Source organism: Huiozyma naganishii, chromosome 2 (assembly GCF_000348985.1).
Source record: "Huiozyma naganishii CBS 8797 chromosome 2, complete genome".
NCBI lineage: Eukaryota > Fungi > Ascomycota > Saccharomycetes > Saccharomycetales > Saccharomycetaceae > Huiozyma > Huiozyma naganishii.
The window spans coordinates 121,383-148,613 of record NC_035923.1 but is presented as its reverse complement, the minus strand read 5'-3'; the positions used below and the strand labels follow the sequence as shown (position 1 = coordinate 148,613).

The following is a 27,231-nucleotide window of genomic DNA, read 5'->3' as shown; positions in this document are numbered from 1 at the left end:
GCGGCCCTGCCCCTTCGGGACGCGGCGCCGCCGCCGCGCACCCCCTCGGCCCCCTCCCGCGCCCAGACCGCCGCGCAGCACCCGCCCCAGCGCCCCGCCCCCTGCCGCTTCGGGAAACACCCAAAACACGCACGACACGACGCACGCAGACGCTTCCGGACAGCCGCGGCGTCCCCTATTCGCCCCGCCGCAGAAAACACCGCACGCGCGAAAACGGACCAACCAGACGCCATCGCCCGTACCCCTGCTGCCCCCCCGCGCAGAAACACCCGCAGCCGAAAAGGGGCCCCGCCGCCTGCGCGCCCGTCTGTGGCCCGATGCCCGCAGAGAGCTGCAACGACACTGCTAGTACACTTCCACTACTACACTACCACACTACTACAGTACTGTCTAGTCGTTGTAGCGGTGGCGGTTGTTTTCTTCTCCCCCCCCCCCGTTTCACGGCCGCCTCACGGCTCGACCGCTTATTTAAACCGCAAGGGTTTCGGTTTCAAAAGAAAGTTTTTAGATCCCGTATCTCTCTTGGCCCGTCCTGTTCTCCGCTAGGGCAACTCTCAAAGACAGTATCCTGTTATTACTCTGTTAATTTCTAATATACCACTGCTCTTAACTCCTACAAATACACTACTCACTCGAAAATGCTAGGTGTGGCCGATAACTTGCTGCGTCTGCTCAACTTCTGCTTCCTGGTCATATGCTTGGCCTTCATTAGCACACTCATCAACACGCAGAAGTTCCACATCTCGAGGGTCAACTACTGTATGTTCGCCGCCGCGTACGGGATAGCCACCGACGGGCTCTACGGGCTGCTGGCCAACTTCTGGGAGCCGCTCGCGTGGCCTCTCATCCTGTTCACCCTCGACTTCCTGAACTTCGCCTTCACTCTGACTGCAGGGATCGTGCTGGCCGTCGGCATCAGGGCCCACTCGTGCAAGAACGTGCGCTACAGAGAGAGAAACCACATCATCCAGGGCTCCGAGAACAGGTGCAGAATCTCCCAGGCCGCCACCGCCTTCTTCTTCTTCTCCATGGGGATCTTCATCGCCAAGATGGTCATGTCCGGGATCAACCTCGCCTCCAACGGCGCCTTCACCACCGCGTCCTCCAAGTTCGGCAGAAGAAGAAGACACGGCGGCGGTGTAGGTGTCCCAGAGACCTCTGGCGTCCCCTCCATCTCCCAGGTCTGATTGTCCTCCCCCCCCCCCCCTCTACTCCTCTTTATTATACCATTTTCATTTAGCACCCGACGTTCTTCTTTTATAACTCTTCATAACTTTAATATCTGTCAGTCTTAGAACTTTGCAACAAAACTAGAGTGTATATATTTACATAGTGTGCCGGCGGGGGTCTCTACCTACCTCCCGATGTTTAGCAGCAAAGTGTTCCCTGACCCGTCCTCGCGGCCGTGTTTCCCACCGGCGCCAGCAGAGGGCAGGTACGTCACGTTGGAGGACCGGGACAGTGTCCGTGCGATCTCCTTGGATGCCTCTAGCCTCCGGATCAGCAGCAACCCGTCACCGACTTTCGCGAGCGCTTTCGAGATCGCCTCCGCGGACTCCGCCTCACCCTCCGCGCGGATCACCGAGGCCTGCCGCATCTGTTCTGCCTTCTCCACGAGGAACTTGGCACGTTCCGCGTCCTGCTGCGCAATCTGCTTCTGCTCCACAGCCTTGGTGAACTCAGCTCCAAAGGTCATGTGCGTGATGGACACGTCCTCGAGACGGATCCCAAACTCACCGGCACGTGTGGACAACTCACGACGGATCCGCTGGGAGACAACTTCCCTCTGCGTGATCAACTCTGCAGCGTCAAACTGCGCGACTATACTCTTCAACACCTCGTTACCAATCGAGGGCAACACCCGCTCGTCGTAATCTAACCCGAGACTCTGGTAGATCCGGGGCAATTCCATCACCTCAGGGCGGTGCAACACCCTCAGAGTCAACGAAACCATCTGTAAATCTTTGGTGCCAGTGTTCGTCGCAATACTCTTGGGCTTGCTCCTCACATCGTAGATAATAGCCTTCTGCAACCAGGGCACGAGGAAATGCGTGCCCTCCCCGACAACACGCTGCTGCACACCAGAGACTCGGTCAAAGATCACCCCGCGGGACCCACCCTTCACGTCGTACATCGCGTAGTCGGCAGCCATGATCAGCAACCCGGCAGGGATCGCCATCTTACTCAACACATTGATCGCTTTGCTCATCTCAACGCCCAGTACCTTCCTTGTTTGACCTCCCCTCCCCCCTCCCCTCCCCCTCCGTCGTCGTCGTCTTCTAACATTTATATATTTAAAGTTTAACTGCAATACACAAGGACAAGACCACCACCACACACACACAAGATGTCCCAGCGCGTGCTCAGGGAGTACCGCAGACTGGTCGCCGCGGGGGGGGCAGCAAACGAGTCCAACTTGCACCCAACAGACCCAGCTGACCTCACCCACTGGGAGGCCACCCTCGAGGGACCACAGGGGACACCTTACGAGGGACACAGCTTCCCCCTCAGGGTCACGGTCCCGGACAAGTACCCTACACTCCCGCCCAGTGTGTGCTTCCCCAAACGTACCATGCCACACCCGAACGTCAAATGGGACACGGGCGAGGTCTGTCTAGATACTCTCGCTGGTGGGTGGACCCCCGTGATGGACTTGCAGTACGCGGTTATGGCGGTGAGGAGACTCCTCGCGGAACCAAACCCGGAATCACCGCTCAATTTGGAACTCGCCGCTCTGAGCAGACTGGGCGACCACAAGGCGTACGACGGGATCATCAAGTACCGTCTAGCGCACTCATCGATAAAGTGAAAAATTTCTTAATTATTGAACAAGAGGGACGTCACACACAGGGCAACCCAGTGGGTACCAACGAGGAGGACGGACGATGGATTCAAGGGTACCGCAGTTTGACTCGCTGCTCGAGGAATGTGTCGTCACACTGTTTACGACGTACAGGGGCCAGCACGTCTGCCAGATGCTCGAACAGCTTGACTTGGGCGTGTTCTCACTCTCAAAGACACCGTCACGGATCGTGCAACAAGTCAGGACCGCATGGACAGAGGAGGCGCTCTCGAAGTACATACACTTGTTCTTCCAGCACGTGTGGAGAGACGCAGGCGACAGGTTCGCCATCATGCAGTACAACGAGCCTGCGTTCAAGCTGCAGGTCAGCGACCTCTTCCCGAGCGAATTCTCAAAGGCGCGACTCGTGCTCAATACAGATTACGACGTCTTGCTCGATTTCGTGAACACAGTCAGGCCACAACTCAAGGGACTCATTAGACAGGCGGTCCAGGGGTCACTCGTGGACCCGATTGTGCGCAAGTACGGCAGAGTGTACGAATTCCACGACTATTTCCACTGGTTCAATCTCAGCAAGAAGAAGTTTGCCAACAGGGACGTTCTCATCTTGAACAAGGGCACTCCTGACCTGTTCCATTACTACATAAACTCGTTCTGCAGCAAGGCACCGTACGACGTACACCCACTGCACCCGTTTCTAGGTGAATTGTTCGAGGGGAACAACAACGTCAAGTACCAGCAGTTGGGTACCAACGAACACGTATACGAGTTCGATCTGGATGAAGAGACCCACAACGGCAGTGGTAACAGGACAGTGGCCGTCGACCTCATGCAGCAGTCAAACCAGCGACATGAGATTCTTACGCGAATGCTCAACCTCAAAGAGATAGACTCGCCGCACCTGTACGAACAATTCAAATGCATGATCAGCCTTGTGGACCCCTTGACACAGCCGCCTCCGAGTGACACGTACGTCGTGTCCCTCGACCTACTGTACAAGCTGTTTTTAGCGTTTCTACCGAAGAATCAGGACACGGAACAGAATGATACATTTTTACTATGTTTCAATATGCAAAAGATAATAACAAGAACGCTTTGGCGACTCAAGTGCTGGGACTACGCGAAATTGACATCCATCTCAAAGAAACAAACGGAGGGCGATAATTCTCAATATAACTACAGGGACCACCTCAAGGAGTGGGTCCCCAACGGACTCAACACGCAGGATCTTGAACTCCTGTACATGGTTGACATCATGGCCGTATACACCATCTACAACGCATACTCACACTTACCGATCCAGCTCAACCCGTTCCTGTCCATGCTCATCTCCCTGTGGAAAAACCTCTCCGCCGTGCTGCTGCTCAGCCTAGAGGTCGACAGATGCGAGGAGGCAAACGACACGTTCGACACGCCACTGCTCGTGCGCGCCACAATTAGAGGCGCTTCAGCACTCCGCGCGGTCGTCGCATGTGTGCTCAATGGCCACGTCAGAGAGAACGAGCACGACTTTAAGCACGAACCTCTCAATACATTCATGTCCCCGCACGGGAGGAAACTCTGTCAGGGGTCGCTGTACGCGGACCTCAGGTCTCACGCCGCAGCGATGCTCTCCCTAGGCGTGGATCTTGAAGACGTCACAGAACTGCTCTCGGATTTGCAACCGGGCGATAGGTTCGACGAGGATATCAGGTACATGTTCGAGTACGAGTACGAGGACTACAACCTTGTCGACTTCGAAGATGAAGACGAAGACGCGGCTGCCGCCGCCACCACAGCCACAGCCTCAGCCGCAGCCATAACTGCGGCAAACGAGGGTACCGGTGCTTCCCAGAAACGACGGTGCAATTGTATATTCACGGACGACAAAATCATTCAAAGCGACGAAAGTAAAGTGTCTTTGGGAGGCGGGAAAAATCGGCCGTATTCCGTCAGGACAAAGTCCTCCTTTGAGTTCGATTACAGCGGTAACGACTGGAGGGACGTTCCGAGAGGACTTAACCTGTACTTCTGGCCCAGTTACGAATTTTTAGCACGTCCGGGACTCGCAGAATTTCGGAACGTATCCAGTAAGGCCGCTGGCGGGAAGTTGAATCCCATGGAGTCTCAGCAATTGCTAAAACTTGTCGCGTCTGCGATAAAAATTGAGCAGGAATGTATCATCATGGGCACTGTGTATCCACAAACTGAGGGCATCGCTGTGGGAGATGACGGATTGTTGACTCCAGATAACATTTACGACGCATGGTTCCAGGATAAAGTTTTCGACAGGATCCTCTTCATGAACCAGGAACTGGCGTGGAAACTGATGGACGAGCTACTCATGTGTCATGGTTACCGGCGCGTGCTCCTGTGGTTTGTCACACACATGGAGTTGAACCATTCTGTGATCCACTACATATTTGAGCTGGTGATGGGGCTGCGAGGCCAGGAACTGTCCGCGGATGTGACTTTGGAGGAACAGCGGAAGCAGGCTTTGCATAACTTGATGGAGATAGACACTCCGAACGGGGGCACCCTGATGTTTTCCCGACAGGGCAACTTGGCTCTTTCCGAGATAGAGGTAAAGATGCTGCTGCAGGAGTTCTTCACGAACGCGGCCATATTCCTATCGGCGAGCGAGTCAGAGGAACCGGAGAGTGAGACCTCTGACGTCTCGTTGTATTCGATTGGCCTCGTGAAACTGATCTGCTTTATGGTAAAGACTCTGATCGTGAACCACAAGTTTGAGTTCAGCAAGTCGGAGTGCACTTTCGAGTTGCAAACACTCCTGATGAACTGGCTGGGCATCGTCCCTGACGCGCAGGAACTGTTTTTTTTGCTGAAGAAGAACATTTCGGACACTAAAACGGCCACTACTACTACTACTACAACCTCTGCGCTAGGTGCACCTGGTGACATATTCCCCACTCTCACGGACGCCGACGACGACAACAACGCTGTGGCGGAGAACCTGTCAGAGTTTAACAAGAAACTGGTGATGCTGCTGCCGCGGGCGACGCAGTCGGAGGGCAAGGGCAGCAGCCAGGCAATCGACGCGCTGCGCAACTTCATGAGGAAGCACTCGCTCTCGTCGGAGATCCCCGTGCTCGGACGCAGGATCGTCCGCCGCGGGAGCCAGATCCTCCCGCAGGCGACGCCCGAGCGTACAGTCACCCTCCGCGAGTACCTCGGCAGCTACGACGGCGCAGTCCTCTGAGGTTGACCGTAGTGGGTCCCTCTTGACCGTCACCGTCTGGTTCACCGCCCGGTCACGTGCCGCGGTTCAAATCTTTTGTATCAGAAAAAAATAGCAGTTAATAGAGAATCCGGTTGACGTTTGAAGCGTTAAGTGGCAAACCTTTGGGTCTTTGAATGCGGGAAGCGGTGTGTCTCGAGTCAATTGAGTTAAGTTAGCGTTTGTCTTGGGACTGTCTGCGGCTGGGAGTTTTATAGTTTGTGGTTGTTGTTGTTGTTTTTGCATACAGAACTTTCCATCCACTAAGTTTTCAAACAGCAATGGGGTCTAGACGTTACGATTCAAGAACTACGATCTTCTCGCCAGAGGGTCGTCTCTACCAGGTGGAGTACGCGTTGGAATCCATCTCACATGCGGGGACCGCGATTGGTGTCCTGGCTCAGGACGGGATTGTCATCGCTGCGGAGAGGAAAGTTACGAGCACACTTCTGGAGCAGGATACGTCCACGGAGAAACTGTACAGGTTGAACGATAAGATCGTCGTCGCCGTCGCTGGGCTGACCGCTGACGCAGAGATTCTGATAAATACTGCACGGGTGCACTGCCAGAACTACCTCAAGACGTACGGCGAGGATATCCCCGTGGAGATGCTAGTGAAACGGATGTCCGACATCAAGCAGAGTTACACGCAGCACGGTGGGTTGAGGCCCTTTGGTGTGTCGTTCATCTACGCTGGTGTCGACGACCGGTACGGGTTTCAATTGTACACGTCCAACCCTTCGGGGAACTACACCGGGTGGAAGGCTATCAGTGTCGGTGCAAACACTTCTGCTGCGCAGACGCTGCTTCAGATGGACTACAAGGACGAAATCACTTTGGAGGAGGCCACTGAACTCGCTCTTAAGACTCTATCGAAGACTACGGACAGCAGCGCGCTGACGTACGACAGGGTGGAGTTCTCCACTATAAAGCGGGGCAAAGAGGAGGGCCAGGTCATCCAGAAGATCTACAAACCAAGCGAGATCAAACAGCTGCTCGTCAAGTCCGGCATCACGAAGAAGGACGCGGAGGATGGCGACGCGGACGTCGAAATGAAGTAAAGCCAAGCGCTCCTCGTTACGTAATTGTGTAACCATGAATTCGTGTGACAGTGCAACAGCTCGAGATGGAAAGGCTGTGACGGTGTCAGGGTCCTGCATCTCTGACCTTCTTGTTTACAACGTATACGGAAAATCATCATCATGTGTATATATATTTATATGATGATATTTGCAATACGTCGAGACCATCTCTATAACACACGCAGGACCGTATTGCCCAACCACACCACGACATCAGGTATCCTTCTACAAACACGTTATGTCTGTTGGTTCAGTAAACAGGTCTATCACTAACATCCGGACGGAGTTGGAGTACTTGCTGGAGAGCAAAGTGATATCGAGGGACACATTCGACGAGTTCAACCGTAAACTGCCCGATAACTGGGACGGCAAGCCCATTGGAGGAGCCGGGGAGAAGCACCCGCCGCACGAGCCAGAGTACGTCGAGGCCATTTTCCGGTACAAACCGCAGGAGAAGGAGGATCTCGAGTTGCAAGTCGGCGATAAAGTGGAGATTCTCGAGAAACTATCCGCCGATTGGTACAGGGGCAAGAACAAGGGCAAAGTAGGCGTGTTCCCAAGCAACTACGTCAAGGCTGTAAAATTCAGCGGCGTCGACGACGCAATGTTTCAAGATATCCCGCCTTCCTCGTTTTCTACGCAGCAGTACGTCCCACCGTACGTCCCACCACCACAGGAGAAACCGCAACAGCCAAAGCCACAGCCACAGCCGCAACCACAACCACAACCACAACCACAACCACAACCACAACCGGAACCAAAACCACAGAAGCAACATCATCATAGCGGTGCCGGTAAAAATCTACTGAAACAGTTCGGTAATTCAATTGTCTTCGGTGCCGGTCAGCGGATAGGTTCAGACATTGTCAATGGGATAGCAAACAAATTTTAGTGATCCACCTCCCCGTGAGACCTTCCTCTCACGGCTGGTCATCTTATAGAAGAAAGGAACCCCTACGCCTCCCTTCATATACAGGATTTAACTTCTGATGTAGTTAATATTGTATGAATATATAGACGCAATACGTACAGTCCAGTTTCTTTCAACCATTGGCATGTAATAGTTACAATTAGTATTATTATTTAAAGATTACGAATTAAGCAATAATGTAAAGGAGTGCTACTCTGTGGAACCACGATCTATACCGAATATAAAGTACAAGGGGCAGTAGCTCCTTGAATTATTGAACGATTTTGGTTGTCTTCTTGTTTATAAAAGATTTGCATGTCCTCTCTCCTCCTCCAAAAGTGATAAACTGATGACGGTGAGACGTGTCATTATCTGCGTGTGGGTGTTGTTGATTCGATACCTTGCGAGAGAGAGGAAGGATGAAAAAAGGAGTTTATGGTTGAGTCCGATCAGTCATCAATTGTGTCAATGGAGTAGTCCTTCTTGGACAACTTGTGTCTTAGATCTCTCCCCCAGTATGCGAATGCAAATGGGAGAGCGATCATAGCAGTAGAAATAAAGGCTAGTAGGTAGGACCCCCAATGCAGATTCAATTTATGGTACATTTGCGTCGTGAATAATGGGAAGGCAGCACCACCTGCGGATCTCAGGAAAACCTTTGTAGCCAGAGCACTCGAGGCAAATTGGACGTAGCAGTCAATGATGTAGTTGTTCAAGGAGTAGTAAATCAGAACCATACCGAAACCGAACGCTAACCCAGACGATGCTGGGCCGACCCAAATGATACGTTTCAAAGCAGTGGCACCAAGAATCCATAATGCGATAGCGGCGAAGGGGGCACCGATCATGGCACCGAGCAGACGGTCCTCAGGTGTTGGTCTTCTCGTCTTCACAATCTGCATATACTTCGACTCACACCAGAAGGTGAAAGCCAACGCAAAAGTGGCACCAATCAAAATTGGGATGAACATCAACCCAATCAAGTTATCCTTGTAACCGTACAAATCACCAAAAATGACAGGGAACGCGAAGAAGAACGCGTACAGTAGAGAGTAAATCAAACACACGTAGAAGCATGTGGCCACCAACACTGGTTCCGTGACTGCGAAATACAGCGGTCTCAAGAGACAAGCCCTCAAGATTTCGTTGAAACTCAACCCTTGGGCCTCCTGCTCTGTCATGATCTTTGGGTTCCCGGTCTCCTTTCTAAGTCTGACTGCTCTTTTCTTTAAAATGACTGGTGCGTAAGTCTCTGGGATCAAAGATGCGACAATCCACATTGTCCCGCAGAAGGCCATGTTGACCCAGAAGATCAAGTCCATTCTCCCAGTGGAGACGGAGATAAACCCGTTGACTAGAGGACCAATGCAAGGTCCCGCATAGGGCGCCCAGGCAAAGAACGCGATGGCTTTACCCCTTGAATTCGAGGGGAACATATCCGCGATGGACCCACCGACTAAGCACAGACCTGAGGATGCGAAGATACCACAGATGAACCTACAGGCCAATAGACAGCCCAGATTTGGTGCCAATGCGCAGGGGATGTTGAAGATCGTGTAAAGCCCCATGGAGAAGAAGTAAGCGACTTTTCTACCGTACAGATCAGACACGGGCGACCACAGCAGGGGCCCCACTGCGAAACCGATAACCATAAGCGAACATGACAGGATGGCTGCCTCTAGCGAGACATGGAATTTCTCCTCCACGGTACCGAGACCACCGGTGATACACGCGGACCCGTAAGCGACGCAGACGACCAGTGTGGATAGCAACGCGGTGTAACTCCATCGAACCCACAGGGGCCAGTTATGTGGGTTCTGCGGGTCATCCGTAACGAACGTCACAAACTCGATGTCCGGATCCAAATGCTGATCCTCTGACCCATCCTCATCCTCCTCTGCAGCCTCCTCCTCTTCCTCCTTGTCGTTAGAGTGCGAGGACCGCATGCTAATGGAACGGTCCATCTGTCTGGTTCTCGTTCTGGAGATGGATGTTGCGGTTCTCCCAATCGATTGCAAAGTGGCCACGGGGACCAAACCAGTTGGTGTCTCCATGGTGTACTCCTCTGGGAAGATGGCCGTCTTCTTCGCGGTCTGTGGTGCATTGACGTCGGGGATCGGCGCGTTTTTAGTCATCCCCATGTCCTGCAGGGACTTGACAGTCTCGGTCCGGACCAGTTTCAGCTTGTTTGTACCGTCCCCCTTGGTCTCGGGGACATACTGCTGTGGTTGTTGAGCGTCACGCAGGGACCCAGCTGAACTGCTCGTCTCCTGCGACGTGAAAGAGTTAACAGACTCTGAATCACTTAGATTAGCCATATTGTGTGTGTGTGTGTGTGCTGGTCTCTATCCTGTTCTATCTCTTGATCAGTCTCTCTCACAATATAATATATCCGTACCTGGTTAAGTCCACTCTTTCTCAAAGCAGTAGAAATTGAGTAACCTATAACAGAACAAACGATGAGATATATGCAAGAAAAGAGGATCTGTAAAGAAACGAGGTAGTATATATATATATATATATATATATGTATGAACGCGTCGTTCGACTAGTGTCTGGGGAAGACTGTCAAGAAACGAGCCGGAATGAGGCATAATAATGAGGGAAATACAGCAGGATCGCAGACAATAGTCCTGAGCCCTGCCTTCTATTATATTTATACATTGGAAAAGAATATATATATATTCAAATACCAGTACATAACAAGACACCGTGCATGATTAAAGTTTGCTAGTTTTTCCGGCAGTGAAACGGCTGGAGGCGGATCGGGAGAGAGACTGTCCACAGCGTGTGGTGCTTAAGTCATGTCTTACTGGTAGCCCAGTAATTACTACTACACTACATTGAGCTGTTCCGCTAGTGTGAGTCTTCTTCCACAGCGCAGAAAAGCCGCTCGTCGTATTACCCAAAGCGGCCAGAGGATGGTTGCAGGGCGCGCAGTCCGAGGGGTTTTTTCGTTTTCCCGCTTTCTTTTTTGGGGCGGGCCCGGGATTCGTGCAGAGTGACGGCCGCATCGGGTTTTGCTCTTTTTTTCCAAAAATAGCGCAAAAAAGCTGATTTCCTCTTTGGGAGAGTGGTGGGGTGTGGGTGTTTGGTGGTTTTATATTTTTGCGCGTTCCCGATGTTGTTTGTTTGTTTGTTTTTTCAGTTTAACCATCGCACAGGTGATCTGGTGAGATGCGCGTATTCAATGGTGTTCAGTGGATTGAAGGCTGGGTTGAGGTGCGTTAGCGCGTCGCACTTCATTATATATATATATATACTTGTCTATTCATATATTCACTATTAATAAGTAGAGGTATACCACCCCCCGATGGACGTGGAAGAACAACAGCAGAAATTGAAACTGTTAGAAGGGTCCGTATCGCCTAGGGCACGGTACCTGTTCAGGAATTACTTCTTGCAGTATGTGAAGTGGTGTCAGAAACATGGTCTGTTACAGGATGAGGATCTGGACAGTAACAGGGAGGTGTACTCCAATCTGCCCCTGTATAACGCTGTAATACATCGGTTTATTATAGACACTGTGGTGCTTCAAAATGGTAATGATAGTGGGACTAACGAAATTGATACGGAAGCGTTCGGAATGATCGTGCAGGCGTTGCAATTCTACGGTAAGATATGCTCGCTGTACGGGAACGAGAGGATGGACTTAAATGCAAGTTTGCCCTACTTCGTCAACGTGAACCTCCTGCACACAAACAGGATCAATTGGAAACCACTGGTCACGGTGTCCCTCAATATGTGGAACCCAGAGGCTAACAGTACAAATTTCAAGAGTTCCATGGAGAGGCTGCGGTTTCTCGTAGACTTCCAGTTCGCTTCCTACACGAAACTGACCTTCCAGGAGAGATCCCGCTTGAAGATGAGTTCTTTACAAATAAGAGGTCAAACTTTAAGAGATACAGAGATATGGTACGATACGTACGATGATACAGTGGACGATGGAAATGGTACATCACTTCATAGACCTGTGTCTTTGCTGCCCCAGGACTGCCCCTTTCTGTGTCCCTGGACTACACTCGCCGCGTATCTTTTCTTTAGATTCTACGGGATCAAGTCTGGGTTCAGGGGGGACGGGTTCCCGGATCTGAATAACGACGATTTGGTAAGGTCACTTCCATTGATAAAAGGTAAGTTCGCAGCAGAGTACCCGCGGGAAAACACTTTGGGACTTTACTACTCATCAGTGCTCAAGTACTGCTCGTTACCATACAGGAAAAAAAATTACTTCGAAGGTATGAGACCAAACTTCCCGCAATTGGATTACCGAGAGTTTGAACTGCTTAACGAAAGGATGCCGGATGACGTCGTCCCGTTCGACTTCAAACGTATTCTCAACGCGAAATCCCCTTACCTCTCAGATAAGTCCACCGCCAGCAATTTCAACTGCAATTGGAAAAACGAGTCAATTGGCCCACCACGAACAATACTGACACAGGTGTTTCCAGAGATTGAAAAGTTCAAGAAGGACAAAACTTTATTGTCTGAGGAGTCCCAAGCTTTCTTGGACCTTCTTGAACTGCTGCGATTACAACTAGTCAGCAACTTACCCCTCATCTATAAAGTGTTCCCCAGTCACGAACTTTTTAGACACGACATCTTCAATAACTCGGATTTCCAAATGTACTTGCACGATTTCCAATTGAATGAGGGAGACTTACTTCCATTCACTCTCCTGGCGAAGAAACCGGCGCACTTACCTGACCTCTACAGCTACCTGGTCGAACCAGCGGGCTCAACGGCGATGGTAGCTGACAGAGCCGATAGGAGGAACCCCCCTGTCGCTCAAGCACTCACCAGTAACGACCAACTCGAAGAGATAAAAAGACAAAACTTCGAATTCATCCAGTTCCAAACGCTTTCAAACTTCAAGAGCTTCATCATTCTTATCTCTAAGATATTCGACAAACTGTCCATCAAGAACTCGTCTCGAAGGGAAATCACCAGACAGATTAACTACTATACAGACCTACTGCAAGAGAAATTGAACAGTTCCAATCCGAAAGATATAAAGGATTACTTTCTGAAAAATGAGATATTGAAACACAGTGCTGGCTTGGTACCAAGCGAAGAACCTTCTAGAAACAGGAAACAGTCCTCAAATTTCAAACTGCTGGATGTAAGTGAGGACGAAGACGAGGACCGCATGGTTATGGATAGTGGTTCTGAGGCGGGGTCAGAGGTGGATTCAGAAGAATTGAAGAGAATGGTAGAAGAACTGGTTTCAGATAGAGTGACATCGATCGTCGCTGAACAGATAAGCTATTTGGAACAGCGTTTGGAGGCTGAAATGGACCGTAAGCTTGATGCCAAATTGGATGCACTTTTCAATCAGAAATTAAAGCGGCGATTGTCCAACGATAACGATCTCGATTCAGATTCAAGCATTGAAACCAACTTTAGTCTCGGTAGTGAGTCTCTCAAAAGATCAAATGCAAACGATTTTGCCAAGAGAGTCAAGTTGCAGGCTGCTAATATGTCATCATCTCTTGTAGGTAATCGAAGAGAAGCTCCGTCGTCAGCCAAACACAGCTTCAGAATGGACGGAAATATAAACTCGATCGAGGAAGTCATCATCGAATGGTTCACACCTAACCCAGACATGAACAATCAGTGCGTCCATTCTATGAACAAAACTGGAGATAAGACGTGGAGAATACCCTTTGAAAGCATATACAGGCAGAGGAAAGTCATCATTGAATTGTATGTTTTCTTGATCAATGTGCAACACATTGACCGTTACCGTGCAATTGAACTCTGTAACCATTGGGCGGCTGGGAAAACGTTGGCCGAGTTCGCCCACTTCCTCAAGAAATGGAAAAGGGAGCATGGTAATTCTTTCGAGAGTCTCTACGCTTTGAACCGTTCCCCTTGATCTAACACATTATATACGCTTCAAACCTTAACTCACCCGCAATAAAAGAGTTGTACTATTACCATCAGATTGTATATATTACTATTGTATATTACCATCTATTGTATTTTTTTCCTAATAATGAAAAACAGCTGGGGCTCCTTTATCTAATACGAGGTTGTGTGTCAAAGTGCAAATAGGCAGGCGCAGTTCCGGGAACGATGCGTTTTGATATAGCTAGTGCCGCCCTTCTTTTGATATATTCCGAGAAGGTGGTTCTAGGTTTGTCCTTCTTTCCCGACCAGGACAACGATCCCTTTCTTTCTGAGTGGGAAAACGACGATCGGGGCACAAAACAGCACGAAAACTTACCACCCGTCCTCTCTCCAGGCGAGTTAGATGATGAGACAAGAAGTCTACCAAGGGGGATGAGAAGACTTCCCCAATTTATCACTGATAATTGCCCCCTGGTTCATCTCTACAGTGAAGAAAGATATTGGCCATCGGACATCCAGGATTATGTCAGCCACTTCCATTTGACGAATAGAGATGGTGAGAACATATCAACCTCACGTAAACTAACACTGCAGGATCTGAAGGAAACCTATACAGTAAAACTAAAAAATGGTACTTATGCCAACGTTCATAGCAGTGAAATATACATGACGGCAGATAGCGATTTCGATGAAGATCCGCCATGGCTATTGGGTCACCAACCAGAATATGGCACAGGTAGTATACGTGATGGACCAGCTGTTGTAATTGTTGTTGATAAGGGCAACGGATGGGTAGATGCCTACTGGTTTTATTTTTACCCATTCAATTGGGGCCCTTATATTATGGGCGGTGGTCCCTGGGGGAACCATGTCGGCGATTGGGAGCATTCACTAGTACGGTTCTATATGGGGCAACCAAAATACTTATGGATGAGTGCCCATGGTGGTGGGAGTGCTTACAAGTTTGAGGCAATAGAGAAAGTTAAAAAACTGAGGCGAGTGGACGGTAAAGTCAAGAACGAGATTGTGATGAGGCCATTGATATTCAGCGCAAGAGGCACCCATGCAAACTACGCTTCTGTAGGGCAGCATTCACACGACGTTCCCTTTTTTTTCATGCCGCTAAGTGACTTCACAGATAGAGGACCTATGTGGGATCCATCACTCAACTATTACGGTTACATGTTTGATGGAGAGAGCGTATCATCTATTGGTGACCGCGAAGCGGATCTGGGCAGTCAATGGTTACATTTTGAGGGCCGCTGGGGTGATAAACAACTGCCCTGGCGTGACCCAAGACAGAGATGGTGTCCCGTACAATGGAAATATATCGACGGCCCAAAAGGCCCGTTATTCAAGAACCTACAGAGAGTATCTCTCTGTCCCTCATTCAAGTGGTGGAACCTCTGGAAGGGCTGCCCCCCACGTAGATGGATCAAGAGAGGCGAGGGCCTAGATGCAGAAAAAAACGACACTGTCGGCGACAATTGCGGTGTGTTGCTTTACAAGATACGGCCGAAGTGGCTGAGAGGGCTTTGCAGATTTCTCATGTGGAAAGGCGTTATCTGTTTCATCATGGACTATTTTACCGGCTGAGTTTACCCGTTGGCGATGTCCTTTATAGCAGTATACAAGATACGCATAATCTCCGAGATATACAAGAGCATTATTTTTCGTGTCTTTTTTTCCATTAAGCTTTGCGCGATTTTGACACAATCCCAATTGCATGAGATGAATACGGCACCCGTGGCTCCATGGTGTGGCAGAAGCTGAACGAGAGCGTTGAGGCCACAGCCTCGGACTTTCAAGGATCAATTCCTCGGATAACGAGCCACTCCTATTGTTCGTGTTGTTGAGTGACAATTGCGATTGTTTGGGATGGGTTGCCGTGTGTTGCACGGGTACGGAAACCCCTCAATCCATTGTGTTTTAAATAGCCGCTGGGAGAGGATACAAATAAAAGGGCAGGCACCGGAACGAACGGGTCAACAATAGGGGGAAGGCATTTCAACAGTATGGGGCCTTGCGCGTGTGGTTGCCTCCTATTTGGCCCATTGTGAAAGCATGTGTGGCGCGTAACAATACTAAAGCGACAGTTCGGCTTTCCCAGGTTTGATTACTGTTGTCAACGTGACAACTTTGCTGCGTTTGTGGTTTTGTTTCTAGGGTTGTGCCAACGAGATGACGGTCATGTGATCATTGGGATAGTCATTGTAAACTAAATCGACAGCTGCTTGGTGCCTCCAGGTGGTAGACAAACGTTTGTAAGGTGGAGGTAAGCGTAGGTTGGGTTATGCTACTTTCTTCAAGAATCTGGGCCGGTATTATCTTTCTTGTAGTTGATCAATCTCAAAAATACAAAATAAACCACCAAGAACAAGATAGACGACTCTTTACAGTTCTGATGAGATTAAAAAAAGGCTGAAAATAATTGGAACGTGGTTCAATTTTTTTGCAGTTTAATTGAGGTAGGAATGGGTGTTTTGCCGTACCGCTGTTCATTGTGAAGCTCTTCTATTATTTTTTTGTCACCAAACCTGGAATAAGTTCTCTATAGTTTCAAGAAATGAGATAGGTGTGCCCTCCTTTATGAAGATAGTTACATCATCCCCGAACAGTGGGCGGCTCAATGATCGTTCTTTTCTGTGAAGGTACAGCTGATTCAGCGTTGTTTGCTCTTCCAAATAGAGATGTACGGATTACCAAAGTGGGGAATCACAGATCTTTGTAATCCTTGTCCCAAGAATGCACTGGAAACTGGTAGACTGCCGTATCGCAAGCTCCCCGCACACTACAGAATGTATTCTCACTGTATCAGGGCGCTACTGGATCTGCACGTGATGAATAAAGAATTATTTCTAGAAGTTTCCTGAAAAGAAGAGAGAAAAAAAGTTGAACTTCCGTCATTATAGAAGGCTTTCGTGGAAGATGATTGGAATATTCTGGAACTTGCAGGTAAATGCTACACGGACTGTGTGCTGATTAACAGGCCAAGTTTCTGACAAAGTAGGCGGATACGTTGATGGAGGCTTGGGTCGTGTGGCAAACATGAATTATGAGCTCTTCTTGTATAAAAGGGTTGCTACTTTCATAAGTCTTCATTAGGTTGGTGTTTCCGATTCCTAAACATGGAAGCATACCAAAGCAAAATACAAAACAATTGGCCCACCATTACAATGATTTACAACGGTTTCAGTCCATGTATCTTTCAACAGCCCCCAGTGATCCCATCTTCCCTCCTGGAGAGGTGTGCGGTTAAACAGCAATCGTCTCCCTCGATGAGATTGGTCACGAAAGAGGTCGAGGGCGGTCTTTTGTTAACTTTCCAAAAGCAATTTGACCCAGAAATATACCGTGCTGCAGTTATTAGGGAATTGCAAAAACTGAGGGATTCTGTGGAACCAACGTATCGTGCAGTCACTGATTTTTTCGGTAGACAATACTACGTTGCGAACGAGATCAGCGAACACGAACTGTTACAAAAGATCGACTTCCCACTTCTGGAACGCCAAATTGCCAAGCAATTATTTCAAGATTATTCTTTAGAGTTGTCTCATGACGGTTCCAATCTGGCCGTCAGTAGCAAGAGGGACAAATTGGAGGAGACTTTACAATTTGAGTTTCCTGCTGAGGACATTCGTGTGGTAGGTTGTGGTGTACTTGATGACACCACTGCCTTTTTAAGAGTAGCCGTTGACAGTAAGAACAACGAACTTGAAAACACTATGAAAGCTGTTCAAAGGGAAAACGAAAGGATAGCCAGAGAGGAGCAAGAGGAAGCTGCACAGAGAATAAGGGAGAGAAAGCAAGCGAAACAACAACAGGAGCAACGTTTGAAGAAAGAATCGGAAGCTAGAGAAAAGCGCGAACGGATAAGGGTGGAGAAGGAGAAACAGTCGAGGTTGCGTAGGGCAAAACAAGACAGACAGTTGAAGGAAAAGCATCTTGAGCAGCAGCAAAAGCTTGAGCAACACAAACTTGAGCAGCAAAGACAGCTGGAGCAGCAACAAAGGGAGGAAGAGTTGCAACTTCAAAAGGCACGCGATGACGAAGAAAGACGAGAAAAGCTTCTAATGGAGCAACGTGAGTACCAAAGGCAACTGGTCGAGGAGGAGCAGCAGCAGCAGCGCAAGAAGCTACAAGCTTCCGAAGCGCAGCCAGCCACTTCATCAGCAGAATCAGTCACAGAGCCCATCCACCGCATAGATATAAATTTTGGCGGACACACGAGCTCCCGCCCAGCTTCGCCAAGCAACTCTGCCATCTCTGAAACACCCAGAAGACGCAGATCGAGTCCCGTGCTCGAAGACGTCGATGACGACGAGATATCAAGATACAACCGCTTGAAGGGCCGCCTCCCCACGGGCTCGGCAGTAGTAGAAGATGTCTGAATTGAGGGAGGCTGTAGCATCGAGCGGCACTTTTTTCTCTTTATAGTAACGTTATAGGTCTAATACGATATCCATTCAATACATTACATGTACACAATTCCCAATCGGGTAAAACGACGGGCTCCCGCCCTCCCTTCCCCTTTCGGGACGCACACCGGCAAAAGAGGAAACACCCTCCAAAAGCGGAAGCACATTCCCGATGCGGACAGCCACCCGTCCAGATCGGGAATTTGCGGTGCTCTGCGGCCGAGCCATTTTTTCCCTCTTTGGGTCTCCAAACCGTTTCTTTTTTATTCTCTTTGCGCGATTTGTCTCTTGGCTATTTTTAAAAGGAGAAGAAAGCGGGAAAAGCGGAAATTTCACTCTTGTTGTTGTTTTTCCCTCTTGATTCCTTCCAGTCTCTGTCTCGACCTGCCATTCCGGCTGCTGTTGCTGCTGCTGCTGCTGCTTGAAGGAGAGGGACAGAGGTGCTGAGCTACACTGAGAGGCTGCCGAGGTAGAAGAGACAGAAACCCGGTTGGTTGCCGAGGGGCAAGGAAAAATAAATTTTATAATATCAGTTAGTTAGTTCCTAGGTTACTCTTCACTTTACTCTACAGCTTGTCTGTACGTTCTACAAGAGGGGAAGGTGCGTTTGGGAACGGGTTGTAAAATACACACTGCCTTATTTTGATACTTTGCTTCTTTCCACCTTATTTTCCATTTTGCTCGTTCTTGCCGTTTCTTTCTCGAAATTGAGCAACGACTAAGGGTGAATTTTTAATTCTCTGGTTTTTTCCGTTTCTCTTCCACTAGCTGCTCCAAAAGGACTCAAGGTTCGATAAGTACATTTATAATAGGTACTTGTTCGTCGTTCTGAGTGCTTGGTCACACATCGTTTACCTTCTTTGACTAATTCTTCTTTTTTTTTGACAGGAGATTGATACAGTCTCTCGTGGTGACAGTTGAACAAAATGCCTGTTAGGAACTTAACAAACAACCGAGATGCCGACGATAGTCGTCATATCCGTGGTGCCAATGGGGATAATACCAGCGGTACTTTTTCGCCCTCCACGGAGGAACTTTCTGAACATGGTGAGGACGGGTTCGAAGATACTAGGGACGATGCTTACAGTGCGTTGCTCCCCCCCAATTTAACGAACCCATTTTTGAACAGCAGTGAGGAGTCGTCTGCGAATTCAGACAGTAACGACAATGTCAATAACATTAACAGTGACAACTCTCTGCTGCCCGATGAGCAACATGAGAAGTTCGGCAGTCCGTACAGGGGTTACTACTCGAAGGAGGTGCCGAACCACAGCTACGATAGCAGTTACACGAACTCGAACTCGAACAACACAGGGAACTCGCATACGCTTCCAAACCGTGGGAAGAACATGTCCACGTCGAAATATATAAGCAACATCCCGTTGAGCCATAGCTTCATCAAGGCACCGAAACCATTTGACAGGTATCCAACAGTCAGCAATTCGATCCCACCATCGATCGATGCAAAAGTTGGGAACTTCAACGGATCGTTAAACGTGGACGCATTGAAGGAATCGACCGGCGTCGGGTCTGGGTCTTCATCAAATTCGAATAACCCGCTGCCAGAGTACGATTTCTCACCGTTTGGTGGGTATCCAACGTCCGCTTTCCCCTTAACAATGGCGGAACACGAGGCAGATGACTATCTACATAACCCATTGCTAGAGGAGGAGGCAAGACTGGATAGGAGGCGAATCCTCGAGGATATCAAACACATGAACAAACGATCGTTCGGCGGAATCGTTGGTATAATATTCTTGTTCAGCGCCGCCATCTGTGTCTTCGTTGTATTGCCAGCGCTGACATTCACGGGGGCCGTCTATCACGAGGCTAGGAAACCGGTACTGAACGAGACTCTGATACAGTACCTGACCCAGTACGAGTATCCACAGTTGTCTGCAATCAGAACCACTTTGGTCGATCCAGACACACCAAGCTCCGCAAAGACGAGAAAAGCGATGGACGGGTCCACGTGGCCACTTGTATTTTCAGACGAGTTTAACGCAGAGGGGAGGACATTTTTAGTGGGGGATGACCAATTCTGGACAGCACCAGATATCCACTACGACGCTACGAAAGATTTGGAATGGTACAGTCCAGACGCAGTCACTACCAAGAATGGGACTTTGCAACTTCGTATGGATGCTTTCAAAACGCATGGTTTGTTTTATAGGTCAGGGATGGTGCAGAGTTGGAATAAGCTGTGCGTCAACGAGGGTGCCATTGAAATTTCGATAAATTTACCAAACTACGGGCACGTCACGGGTTTATGGCCTGGGTTGTGGACTATGGGTAACCTGGCAAGACCTGGGTATCTGGCAAGCACAGACGGTGTATGGCCATACTCGTATAATTCATGCGATGCCGGTATAACGCCTAACCAGAGCTCCCCAGATGGGATATCATATCTGCCCGGTCAGCGGTTAAGTGCATGCACGTGTGATGGGGAGGATCATCCTAACCCAGGCATTGGGAGAGGCGCGCCGGAAATTGATATCTTGGAAGGTGAGGTCGATACCGTGCTTGGGGTTGGTCTGGCCTCCCAGTCTTTACAAGTGGCACCCTTTGATATATGGTACATGCCGGATTATAACTTCATTGAAATCTACAATTTCACGACCACTACGATGAACGGATACTGTGGTGGTCCATTCCAGCAGGCCGTGTCTGCTGTAACTAGTTTGAATACAAGCTGGTACCAATTCGGACCCGACGCTGGATCGTTTCAGACATTCGGCTTGGAATATAGGAATGATGATACTGACGGGTATCTCCAATGGAGTATTGGTAACAAACCAACTTACACAATACACGCAACAACGTTGCACCCAAATGGTAACATCAACTGGAGACAAATAAGCAAAGAGCCAATGTCTATCGTTATGAATTTGGGTATCTCCAACAACTGGGCCTATATCGACTGGAGATCCATTTTCTTCCCAGTAACTTTCTCGATTGACTTTATTAGAATTTACCAACCTACAGATGCGACATCTCTCACGTGTGATCCTCCTGACTATCCTACCTACGACTACATCCAGGGCCATTTATTGGCTTATACTAATCCTAACCTCACACATTGGGACCAAGCGGGATTTTCAACTCCAAAGAATATTCTAACGGGGAAGTGTAAAAGTTCTAACTTCAAGGGAAACTGATTTACCAAAGACATTTTGAGTCTGTAGCGATATACTTAACGCATTTATCTTTTCAATTTTCTTTAATTCCGCAACTTTATGGTTCGTGTTTTCAATCTTCAATTTTTCTCTCCATGGCAATGTTGAAAGGGTATCGTTAAATGAGATATGTGCTGTTATAGTGGATCTTACCCGCACCTTGTGTTGTGTCAAATCATGTACTGTTTTGAGCAAAATGTTCTTCCCTTGCCATTTACATATTATTTATTCCATAAACTCTAACATTGTACTATTAGTTTTTAAAAGAGTTATACTCTAATGAGAAGTTGAAGTTAACATTAAGCTAATCATAACTTACCAATTATTTGATGTAGCTGTACAATAAGAACGTTAGTACATTGAATTACTATATCTGAAATTTTAACAATTTCAATAAATAGAGAGGAAATACGTTTTAGGGCTAAGTGACCAAACATTGATGAAGAGAAGTTGAAGTAGAACTGATATTTCAATGGTCCCTTCAGAAAAAGAGACATATTAAACATTATGGTATCTGTGAAGGGAATGTTCACTGAACGTCATGTGTTCTATAAGCTTCAATGCAAAATAATAAGGACAAAAAGTATTCATGGCGACAGCACCAGTTAGTAAAGTAATAAAATATTTTCTTTTAAAAAGGATAGCGTTGTCCGCCAAGTGAAGTACCAATTTTAAGCTAGCCTCAAGTAACAAAGAAACATAGTAATAAAACAATCGTAAATGCTCATAAATGTTTCTCTTTTAAGTATCCCAACCGGTCCCAGTTACCATGGCACATTGTAATTTCAATCTACTCAACGTAGGTACCAATAATGGACAATTTACACAAAGTCAGATATTTAAGTCATAGTCTTCAATACTAGGGTATCCACTCAGTTTTAGTATAGCACTAGATATTTCACAGTATATCCTTCTTTTATTTTGTGCCTCTTTTGTCCAGTTTTTGACGGTGTGCTTACGTACTAAATTTCAGCTTCATGATGTGCTCATACACTCCAAAAATTCAGGATGTAGCACGTACTGTCCTTATCAGGACAGGTAATACGTCAGTACTCTCACACGGCGTTTGAGTATGCTGTAGAAGACGACAGAACATATAAAAACAACTTTGACTCTTGCTTACCTGAAAAAACATGTGTGTATATACTTGTAAGTACTATACTTCCTTTTAATAAAGGCTAAGCAATGATTATAGAGCAGACTAGACACATCAATAAACTATGTATATAGTATTGCTTTTTTTTATTCTAACAGTTCTGGGCGGTTAGTGTAGTGGTTATCATTCCACCCTTCCAAGGTGGAGACACGGGTTCGATTCTCGTACCGCTCAATTTTTTTGTTTGTATTTACGCCGCGAATTGGCGGTAATACAGAAGAGGTTATATCTTAAATACTATCCGCTTAAAGGTTATCATTTTGTAATTTTTTAGTATAAAAGAGAGAAGACTACAATTTTCGATGCATTTTTTATCACTAGGCGCTTTCAAAACTACATAGACGATGTGTTATCTTTTTTCATCTTCGGCAGTTCAACTTCAAAAAGTTGAGACGTTGAATGTGGTTTCCGTGTGTAGATATGTGAAGCTTTGTTTTCTTTTTCACTGTATCGTCTGAACGAACGTTATTATCAAGTTTTGGAACTAGAGCGCTTAACTACCAAGAGTGAATTCTTATTAGGAAATATTATTTTTACAATATTTCAGTTTATCAGAGCGTTATGATGAGGGACAGGTCTATAAATTGAAAATATTACATAGTATATGGACACGTAGGTTCTCATGGCCCAAATTAGTTGTATGGTTGGGAATCACAGCCCTGGTAACCACTAAATTCAATACTAATTATGTTACAAAGTAGGTAATGAGATAATGTAAGAACTTCAATAAGACAATCTGATGGAAATTCATTGTATACAATTTTTTTTTGTATGTTTTGTTTGAAAAGTTGGTCCTATTTAAATACGCATTCGAGCACATAATAGTCGACTGCTCAGAAATTTAATGTTATCAATACATTACATAAAGATAATCAGAAGAAAGGAGATATCTTTTCTTCGACAATATCCCAGAACTTTAAATCAGTCCCATTGGATAATCCAGCTTTGACATCTTCTCTAGGATCGTGAATTTCTCCAAATGGAACAATATAGACACCTTGGTCTTTTGTGGAAAGGCCCGGATATAGCGCACCATAAAGTTCTGAATACGCTCCGTAATTTCCGTCCCAAAATATGCGGTTCCCGATCCATCTTCCAATTCTGCTCCAATCCCTTTGCAGATCAGTTTTTAGATTACCTGGATAGCATGAGACAGAGACACATCCAATCTCCTCGACAATTTCTTTGTGTTTCGAAGCCCAGGCATTGGCCTGATAGATATTACCAGTCTTAGACTGTCCGTATAAGACTGCTGCATGTGCTCTTTGATTTTTGGATACCTTTTCAAAGCAGGGGTCTTCCCAATTAATGCCGTAATCTTTAAACCCAAGTAAATGAGCACCGGAACTAACCCAGACAATTCTTTTTAGATCGGAATCCTTCTTCAAGAAGAGTGAATCCAGAAAATGTTGTAACAGTTGAGGACCTAAACAATTGGTCTGAAACATCAACTCATACCCTTGTTTAGAAGTCAGTTGATTACTGGAGGCCATTAACCCTGCATTATGTATTATTATGCTCAATGGCTTATCGCCCAATATTTCCTTCACTTTAACCCCTGTGTCCTTGATCAATGATAAGTCACAAAAGTCACAGCCACCAACGATACTGATCGACCCCTTAGATTCAGGACATTCCTTCACAATTTTGTCACGCGCAGCAATACCCTTTGATTCTGTTCTGACTACCCCTATCACGTTACAATTTTTCTTATACAAGTATTCAACAACGTGAAGGCCAATACCAGTGTTGCAGCCTGTAACAACTGCAGTTTTCCCCGCTAGATCTGGGTAATCCTCAGGAGTGAAAGTGGGCTTGTTCGGAAAAAACCCGTAGTACAGTTCATACAACATTTTCAGCTTGCTGTAGGCGGGGGCAGATGTAGTTGACATTGTAAATGGTTAGCTAGTTTCTTGGTGGTTTGTGTGTGTGTGTGTGTGTCTTTATTTCGATAAGAAGCCGCAGTTGTCGTAATTCCCTAAACAAAATATTCTTTTTATATTGAAAAAATCCATGTCAAGGTTCTAAAAATATTTTGAATTTTGTCTTATCGTCGAAAATACGCTAAAGGGGAAACATTTTCAAGTGGGCTTCCGGCTTCCGCGGAGAACTTCCGCGGAGAACTTCGGCCGAACGTATGTAAAGAGCTTCGGCCGAACATGACACACCTTTTGGCTGAGAAAAAACTCTATCTTCAAGGGTGATCATGAACGAAGTTCTCGAAGCTTCTCAACGTGTTGTTAGTTGTTCCTCTTTGCCAAGACATATCTTAGTATTAGATAAATTATTCTATAAACCTTGTATAAACGGTTTCTTGCCCTCACAGATGTAAGGAAAATATATATAAAAAATAAGCAGATTGGAAATAATCTGTGTTGAGAATTACTTCGAGACGACGGTCTATATCGTGGCTATTTATATGATTCATTCTGGAAGAAATATCACACAAGTTCACGATGCGTTATAGTTTTGTCATTTGTTTATTGGAGACAAATTCCAATACTATCTCGTCTTATTTTTATCCACATTTCGCATTCCGTAGATGACTGCGTACAGACGCGTGGATACTGTTGACGTGTCATAAACACCAATTGTAGCATCTATTCCACGTAACGAAACGTCGTAGAGACATAGAAACTTCTGCATCACACGGGGTGCATGTTCGTATCTCTATTTCCAACAGATCAATGTGTTAGTGGGGTAGTCGGGTTGGTTACTGCTGTGCTACAGAGTTCGATACTCGATTTAGACGATCATGCGAAAAAAAGACAAGTTCCAGTTCGCTACGGACAACAAGCAGTTTACTACTCTAATGTAGGACAACTGCGACTACCCCCCATCCTTTCTCTCTTTTTGGTTCTAGATATTGTCTTTAAAACCTGAGCGCTGTTTGTGAATATCATTCTTATTATTCGGTATTTTAGAAGTTTCTTGGTTAGTTCAACTTTCTGTGACCTGTAAACGCTCTCAAAAAACCTCAGAACACTTTCCGTTGTTCAATATACTTCACACGATTGTGTATACTTCTAAATTAGAATACCCATACGCTTGAATTTACATAGAACTGGATTAAGCACCAATTGGTAGCATCAACGTCACGTCCCCATGACTGTCATATAGTAAAGTTTCATAATTTTCGCTTGACGTTTAGAAAGCATATAGGCCCAGTAAACTTTTTTTATGTGGCTATGGTAAAGTAGTCCATCATTGTCACCAATGAATAGGCTATACGTTATTTCTTTTCCGTAGAATCCGAGTACTTTTAGTATGAAGGTAACTTGTATATACATTTTTGTAATCAATTAAATTCCAACTGCTATACAAAATAAAATATTGTCAAATATTTTAACTTTGACATGGTGAGAGGAGCTTTGAGCCATGCGGATATCAATTAGTATAAAAGGATGTAAGCCGTAAGGTATTCATATGGGCATTTTTCTAGACCTTCCCTAAAAGTCATACATCCCGACGGTGAGCACAAAATAGGTAGCTGCAACAAAAATAGCAAGCATACCAGTATATATTGTTACAATAAGAATATAAGACTGTCCTGCACAGATTATTGAATCACAACTTGTTGAGATGTAGAATCGGAATATGATCATCTCCTACGGACTGTTCTATAAGAAAATTTTTTATATAAAAGATTGTCGTCGAGATAATCTTCTTGTACTTTTACAGAACACTTTATGTACCTTTTAATAGAATTGAGCTTGTAAGTAACGGCTGCAGGGATCATACTGGTCCTTGCATTAGCAGCCGGTTGGGACCTTTGGGTTGTTATAATCCAATAGGCATATCTGATGCTTCGTAGAGTGACGTATCCGTCACTAATACATCAGATATTTCCACAGAAGGATTCCTAGAATTTAACACAACTTTATCCCTTATATCATGTTTATTCTAAATTTGTGTGAGGTTCTTTCTCAAAAGTTTGAAAATGTCACAAAATAGTAAATCTAAAGTTTGAAATGATGAAGTTATCAAGAAAACTTTCGATGTGTTGAATAGGGTCTTGTTTGCCGTGGCTATTCATTGTAGTAGAGTAAAGAGATGTTTTAGTTCAGGTATGACTTCTGGTATATACTTAATATATAAGTATATGGTTCGATGATCTCTTCTATATTGTCACAGATAGAAGGATCAATTCATTCAATGTAGTTAGGCTTTATATACGTGAGAATTTGCTCAGAGTCAATGGTGTGACTTTTCACTTTCTCACTGTGGTGGATACTTCCGCACTTGTGGCATCATTATTTGTCTTGTTAACATTTGTGTCTTTTATCAAGTGTGTGTCCTGTTTATGCCTATGATGATATCTTATCACCCTTATCATATTCATTTTCTATATCCAGCACGATGCTTAGTGTGAGGATAAATTGTGGGTCTTCTCTGATTATGAACTCAAATCTTGTTATTATGCAAAATGAAGTATTGTGAATATATTATAAACGCGACATGTGAGGAAAACACTACAGACATGTGGATGGCCACATCCAAAAACCGGCTTGTAGACACTCAAGCGTTTACCTAGATGTTTAATTTGGGTAAATTCATCACCATCCGGGTTGGAAATCTAACCTCAAGTAGGGACAATTAAATTAATTACTTTTGTA

At 46.5% G+C, this 27,231-nt stretch overlaps 12 protein-coding genes and 1 non-coding gene across 13 annotated transcripts; 10 read left to right on the top strand and 3 right to left on the bottom strand.

The window, feature by feature from the left end:
* Positions 1 to 638: 638 nt before the first annotated feature.
* On the top strand, positions 639 to 1,187 carry FHN1 (Fhn1p; the record flags this gene model as incomplete). Its single annotated transcript, XM_022611356.1, has 1 exon — positions 639 to 1,187. The coding sequence occupies one exon, from the start codon at positions 639 to 641 to the stop codon at positions 1,185 to 1,187; it is 549 nt and encodes a 182-aa protein (XP_022462773.1).
* A 167-nt stretch (positions 1,188 to 1,354) lies between these two features.
* On the bottom strand, positions 1,355 to 2,209 carry PHB1 (prohibitin subunit PHB1; the record flags this gene model as incomplete). The annotated part of the gene is made up of 1 exon (XM_022611355.1): positions 1,355 to 2,209. One exon carries the CDS (start codon positions 2,207 to 2,209, stop codon positions 1,355 to 1,357), a length of 855 nt encoding a protein of 284 aa, XP_022462772.1.
* A 138-nt stretch (positions 2,210 to 2,347) lies between these two features.
* On the top strand, positions 2,348 to 2,809 carry PEX4 (E2 ubiquitin-protein ligase peroxin 4; the record flags this gene model as incomplete). Its single annotated transcript, XM_022611354.1, has 1 exon — positions 2,348 to 2,809. The coding sequence occupies one exon, from the start codon at positions 2,348 to 2,350 to the stop codon at positions 2,807 to 2,809; it is 462 nt and encodes a 153-aa protein (XP_022462771.1).
* A 76-nt stretch (positions 2,810 to 2,885) lies between these two features.
* CAF130 (CCR4-NOT core subunit CAF130) lies at positions 2,886 to 6,002 on the top strand (the record flags this gene model as incomplete). Its single annotated transcript, XM_022611353.1, has 1 exon — positions 2,886 to 6,002. One exon carries the CDS (start codon positions 2,886 to 2,888, stop codon positions 6,000 to 6,002), a length of 3,117 nt encoding a protein of 1,038 aa, XP_022462770.1.
* Positions 6,003 to 6,301: 299 nt separating this feature from the next.
* On the top strand, positions 6,302 to 7,081 carry PRE9 (proteasome core particle subunit alpha 3; the record flags this gene model as incomplete). The annotated part of the gene is made up of 1 exon (XM_022611352.1): positions 6,302 to 7,081. The coding sequence occupies one exon, from the start codon at positions 6,302 to 6,304 to the stop codon at positions 7,079 to 7,081; it is 780 nt and encodes a 259-aa protein (XP_022462769.1).
* A 259-nt stretch (positions 7,082 to 7,340) lies between these two features.
* LSB1 (Lsb1p) lies at positions 7,341 to 7,994 on the top strand (the record flags this gene model as incomplete). The annotated part of the gene is made up of 1 exon (XM_022611351.1): positions 7,341 to 7,994. One exon carries the CDS (start codon positions 7,341 to 7,343, stop codon positions 7,992 to 7,994), a length of 654 nt encoding a protein of 217 aa, XP_022462768.1.
* Positions 7,995 to 8,461: 467 nt separating this feature from the next.
* TPO2 (spermine transporter) lies at positions 8,462 to 10,330 on the bottom strand (the record flags this gene model as incomplete). The annotated part of the gene is made up of 1 exon (XM_022611350.1): positions 8,462 to 10,330. The coding sequence occupies one exon, from the start codon at positions 10,328 to 10,330 to the stop codon at positions 8,462 to 8,464; it is 1,869 nt and encodes a 622-aa protein (XP_022462767.1).
* Positions 10,331 to 11,325: 995 nt separating this feature from the next.
* CBF2 (Cbf2p) lies at positions 11,326 to 13,890 on the top strand (the record flags this gene model as incomplete). The annotated part of the gene is made up of 1 exon (XM_022611348.1): positions 11,326 to 13,890. One exon carries the CDS (start codon positions 11,326 to 11,328, stop codon positions 13,888 to 13,890), a length of 2,565 nt encoding a protein of 854 aa, XP_022462766.1.
* A 200-nt stretch (positions 13,891 to 14,090) lies between these two features.
* VPS62 (Vps62p) lies at positions 14,091 to 15,461 on the top strand (the record flags this gene model as incomplete). Its single annotated transcript, XM_022611347.1, has 1 exon — positions 14,091 to 15,461. One exon carries the CDS (start codon positions 14,091 to 14,093, stop codon positions 15,459 to 15,461), a length of 1,371 nt encoding a protein of 456 aa, XP_022462765.1.
* Positions 15,462 to 17,041: 1,580 nt separating this feature from the next.
* Positions 17,042 to 18,256, top strand: BTN2 (Btn2p; the record flags this gene model as incomplete). Its single annotated transcript, XM_022611346.1, has 1 exon — positions 17,042 to 18,256. The coding sequence occupies one exon, from the start codon at positions 17,042 to 17,044 to the stop codon at positions 18,254 to 18,256; it is 1,215 nt and encodes a 404-aa protein (XP_022462764.1).
* A 953-nt stretch (positions 18,257 to 19,209) lies between these two features.
* On the top strand, positions 19,210 to 21,441 carry SKN1 (beta-glucan synthesis-associated protein SKN1; the record flags this gene model as incomplete). The annotated part of the gene is made up of 1 exon (XM_022611345.1): positions 19,210 to 21,441. The coding sequence occupies one exon, from the start codon at positions 19,210 to 19,212 to the stop codon at positions 21,439 to 21,441; it is 2,232 nt and encodes a 743-aa protein (XP_022462763.1).
* A 1,276-nt stretch (positions 21,442 to 22,717) lies between these two features.
* KNAG0Btrna11G lies at positions 22,718 to 22,789 on the top strand. The gene has a single exon. It is a non-coding gene; the product is annotated as a tRNA-Gly (tRNA).
* A 698-nt stretch (positions 22,790 to 23,487) lies between these two features.
* On the bottom strand, positions 23,488 to 24,507 carry KNAG0B00680 (uncharacterized protein; the record flags this gene model as incomplete). The annotated part of the gene is made up of 1 exon (XM_022611344.1): positions 23,488 to 24,507. The coding sequence occupies one exon, from the start codon at positions 24,505 to 24,507 to the stop codon at positions 23,488 to 23,490; it is 1,020 nt and encodes a 339-aa protein (XP_022462762.1).
* Between the last annotated feature and the right edge of the window lie 2,724 nt (positions 24,508 to 27,231).